Source organism: Penaeus vannamei, chromosome 33 (genome assembly GCF_042767895.1).
Source record: "Penaeus vannamei isolate JL-2024 chromosome 33, ASM4276789v1, whole genome shotgun sequence".
NCBI classification, from domain to species: domain Eukaryota; kingdom Metazoa; phylum Arthropoda; class Malacostraca; order Decapoda; family Penaeidae; genus Penaeus; species Penaeus vannamei.
Window position 1 is genome coordinate 31,405,185 of NC_091581.1, and position 5,000 is coordinate 31,410,184.

At 41.6% G+C, this 5,000-nt stretch overlaps 1 protein-coding gene across 1 annotated transcript in view; it reads left to right on the forward strand.

Moving 5' to 3' along the window:
• LOC113803033 (kielin/chordin-like protein) overlaps nt 1–5,000 on the forward strand; it is a 28,960-nt gene that overhangs the window by 20,732 nt on the left and 3,228 nt on the right. Inside the window, exons 3-4 of the mRNA XM_070144946.1 lie at nt 3,416–3,558; nt 4,292–4,408. Coding sequence (XP_070001047.1) covers nt 3,416–3,558; nt 4,292–4,408 — 260 coding nt within the window. The remainder of the gene's footprint in view (nt 1–3,415; nt 3,559–4,291; nt 4,409–5,000) is intronic.

Consider the following 5,000-nt stretch of genomic DNA (forward strand, 5'->3'; position numbering starts at 1 on the left):
GGTAGTGAAACCTGGACATTATCCTGTGCCTTAGAGTCACATGATGCCTTTTGCAATTGATCCTTGCGCTGGATCATGGGGTACTGTTGGCTGGACCACATGTCAAACAAATGGTTGCACCATGAGACTGGCATAGGACCTATTTCCTGCACAACCCTGCCAACTCGGGCTATACTGTCACTTGGCTCACTTTCCCCAGGATGATCCTGCCCACCAGGTTGTCTCAGCTCGAGATAACCCTGGGTGGAGGAGGCCTGTGGGACGACCTAGGAAATCGTGGCTTGGGCAGATCGATCAAACCAGTATTAGACACACTCCAAATAGGTACTCAGTAGATATTGATAGAGTTCAAATCCGAAATCCTGAGGTGTATTTAAATTAAGATGGAATAATGCACTACCACATTGCTATGATGAATAAATAACCTTTCTGATCGCCATTGCAGGCAGGTAGCTGCAAGATGGATGCTCAGCCACTGTGCATTATTCCATCTTTCTTTAAATACACCTCAGGATTTCTGATTTCAGATATGAACTGTTCTATCAACATCTACGGAGTGCCCACAAGGAGGAGTGTATGTAAAACTTCGCTATCCTTCAAGCGCGAAACATTTGATGCAGATCAAGAATCAACTGGTGAATGCTTAAGAGCAAGACAGAATCTTATCTCGGAAGAGTCACTGGAAGTTACAGATGCTTGTCATGTGGCTCATTTGACAGGGGATCGGGATTTGCACCGTTTGCAGAACTCAGTCACTGTTGAGAAGGGACAAGAAACAGCTTATTAGGGGTCTTGGAGAGGAGGTTGAAGGCCATTTCTTAGTAAATGACCTTCGATGGCAATCTCCAAGCTGAGGAGTGGTAAAGCAGATGGTATCTGCAGCATTCCAACTGGACTGGTGAAGGCTGGTGGTGAACCTATGGCGTGCGTGTTGCATGCCGTCTTGGCTGCCATCTGGCAGTCCGGTACCATTCCCCGTGACCTATTGAGGGGTGTGGTCATCCCTCTCTGGAAGGGGAAGGGGGACCGATGGGACTGCAGCAATCACCGAGGCATCACACTGCTCAGGTTCTCCCCCACTTCCTTCCGAGATGTATCACGAATCACCTGCTGAGGCACTAGAGGCTGGATCAATCTGGATCCATTCCTGGTAAGTCAACAGCAGACCGTATACTGGGGCTTCAAGTCATTGTAGAGCGCCGTCGTGAGTTCGGGCATGGGCTGCTTACAGCCTACATTAATTTCAGGAAGGCGTTCGATACAGTGCATCGGGAATCACTGTGGCAGATCCTGAGATTGAGAGGAATTCCAACAGGAGTATTGGACCAATAGCGTCTGTATACTAGTACTGAAAGTGCTGTAAATTGGGGGGGCCTGTCGAGCTTCTTTCCTGTTAGTTCAGGAGTGAGGAAGGCTGTTTCCTTGCACCAACACTTTTCAACACGCATGGACTGGATACTGGGTAGAGCTACTGTTCAAAGCCATTGTGAAGCAACTCTGGCAATATTAAGGTTAATGACCTTGACTTTGCTGATAATGTTGCTATTCTATTTTAGTCTTTGGAAACCTTAGTGGTGGCTCTGGATGCATTTAGTAATGAAACGAAGCCCTTGGGTCTAGAGGTCTCCTGGACCAAGACCAAGATCCAGGACTTTTGGGACTTGCTAGGAGAACCTGTTCAGTCGGTATGTGCTTGCGGCGAGGACAATGAAGTCACAGAGAGTTTTACATATCTTGGCAGTGTAGTTTATAACTCAGGGCTGCCAGCCAAAAAAGTTAAAGTTCCTTTTGATTAGTTAAGTCGTCCGTGTGGCTGACTCGCCACAGCTGCTACCTCCCACGTATCTGCGTGTATATGAGTGTGTAGAGTTCGTGTATAACAGAGTAGGTAAGCGTGTTTAAGCCGAGGAGGAGGACGCGCAAGTGAGCACACGTCACACTCGCAAGTCTCAACTCTGCTCAGGGGTAATTAGAATTTTCTTAACTATTAGCTTTCTCTCCCAATGTCTCTCATTTTTGTCTTTTTATTGTCTTCTCATTTGGTGGGTGGGGGGGACCACGGCGGAAAAAAACGCCTTATAGTCACTATTACAATCACCTCTTAATGCTTCCTTCAACAATATGTTCCGTGAACGGCAGATAACTGATTTCTTTATCTTTTTTTTTTTTTTTTTTTTTTTTTTTTTTTTTTTTTTTTTTTTTTTTTTTTTAGCTGAATGTCCCTCTGTGATCGTTTACAACAAACGTCTGAAACAGTCTCGACTCCTTTTAGACTTGGGGTCTGCACTCATCTATTTTGATTGAAATTATACACTTCATGTTATTATTTTTAATCCAGAAAATAAAGTATATATCTAAAAGTCTTATCTAAAAGCGTGGAACAGTAGAACAAATGTGGAAATAAAAAAAAAAATAGTAAAAACTAAAATCATAGTCAGTAGAGATACTAGTTCTAAACTCAACGAAGAGCGGCATTTTGTCCTATAAAATGACGCAAAACGAAAACGAAAAATCAAAGGAGCTAGCGGCTCTTAGAAATGACTTAATCATCTCAGAATACATCATTATGAAACCAAGGTCTTCCGAATAACCAGAGAATAAACACAAAATGATAGGGTATGAGGCCGATTCGTATGCCAAACGTCCTCCAGGAATTTCGGTAGCCAGGAATGAGGCGGATGCATGGTGTGGAAGGGATTAACCAAGGGAAGGGGTCAAGAAAAAAAAAAAGTTAAAGAAGAAGGAATAAGAAACCTAAGAATGCCTAGATAGCCACGGAGTCTGCACGAGGTAGCAGATTCGAGGGGAAGTTATGGCAGCGTCGAGAACAGAGGCAAGAGAAGTGAATAGATGAGTTGCTGAAGTAAAGCAGGCAGAGCAGCTGATGCCAAACGCAGTCGGGCTAAGGAGAAATCGAAAGCATGGAAGCTTCTGACACTGGGTTTGTATGACAGTTAGAGATAATGAAAATAAAAGTAAAATGCACAGAGGAATGGAAAAGAGAAAATTGAATTAAAAAATAAGGACAAGAAAAATACATGTGGAACACTAAAGGGGAAAAGGAGAAACAGACAGACAGGCTAGGTGATAGACACTGACAGACAGAACCTAGTGGAAAGAAACAGAATGTAGGAAAAGGGGAAACTGACGGAAAGAGGCTAGGTGAGGGAGAGGGAGAAACAGAGAGACAGAGGCAAGGGGAGGGATACAAAAACAGAGAAAACGGAGGATTGGAGAGAGAGAGAAGGAACGAGAGAAACAAATGGACAGAAGCTACGAAAAGGGAGAAAGTTGTGTAAAGAGAGGAGAGGAAGGGAAAAGAGTAAGTGCAAAGAGCGCAGGGAGCCCTGGGCCTGACACCTTATAAATATCAAAGACAGCAGATCCGAGAATATCACTTTCGTTCTCTCCTCAGAGTGGGACATTCTGGAGCTGCTCAGCATCAACGGCTCCCAGACGGGCGTCTCCGCAGCGCGAGGACCCATACCTGACACCCCCGCTTGGAGGCTGCGAGCTGTGTACGACAACATTCAGATCGAGCCAGCCGTCGTTCCGAAAGTAAGATCTTGCTTTTAGCTCTGTATATATCCATATCCATATATAGTAAAAATGAGGATAATGATAATCTACATAATATATATCAAATATATTTTAAAGATTATATAGATTTTTAGATTATATAAGTTATATATATATATATATATATATATATATATATATATATATATATATATATTATAATATATATATATATATTATAATATATATATATATATTATATATATATATATATTATATATATATATTATATATATATATTATATTATATATATATATTATATATATATATATATGTGTGTGTGTGTGTGTGTGTGTGTGTGTGTGTGTGTGTGTGTGTGTGTGTGTGTGTGTGTGTGTGTGTGTGTAAAGACCCAAAGAGAGGCGTGTCTGCTGCGAACCAGGTCCCGGACGCCCTGTGGCTCGGTGGGCGCGTCTGCCCTTCCCCGGCAGACAGCGGACCAGCTAGCACCCTGGCCGTGGTAACCAGTTATCATTTCCCATTTCCAATTTATTTTATGATTTCCATTGTCTTTGGTATATCATATGGCACACAGTAAGCAGAGGTGTGGCGCCTCATTATGGCTCAAGACCAGAGCCAGAGAAGGGCAGGGCAACTGAGGCCGGGGAAAGTGGGCAGAAGGAGCCAAGTGCCGCTGTGAAGGTATCACTACAGTATGAATAATATAATTTCTTCTCGAGTGTATGAATAATGTGATTATCTAAATTCTAGATTGCTTCAACGCTGCATGACGAGGTCACCTTTTATTTTGTCTACAAACAACACAAGAAGACACTTGGTTCTCTCCTTTCTATAAACTTACCTGGCAGGATCAAACCATGGTTACAGGTAAGTCTTAAACATTTCCTCCATGACTTTCATTCAAAAATTTACATTGTCCATTTTCTTAATTCTGTGGTTTCTCGAAACAATAATTAAAATACAAATATGAACATTGAAATTTGTACCATGAATAATGTCATCGGTATTTCCTGTGAAGAATCTGTGTGTTAGTTAAGCCTGTGACTCCCAAGAAAACGTCTAATTAATTACAATAAATATCAACTCCAAAAGGAAGTGCATACTAAAATCTGCACCACACAGTGATGTGCAGACTAACTTCGGTCACTGTCTATTTCTTTTATATGAATACCATAATTTTATCTGTAAATGTAAATCGTAAGGTTTTCTAATACATTGCCTCTTGTGCGGCTTCCATATGGAATTTATGAATAAGAAATTGCCTAATTACTGGGTTCTTGATCCCCTTAAAATATGAAAACTTGCAGAGTAGACTATTAGGTCAAACATTTCTGGAAGGTCATCGGAGATAGTGTTAAGGATTGTTAAAATATTTTTCTATTATTAAAAAAAAATGATCAGTGGAAACCTTGCAGAGGAAACCTCGAAATGAACCATAAAATCAGCTGTGAAATTGGAC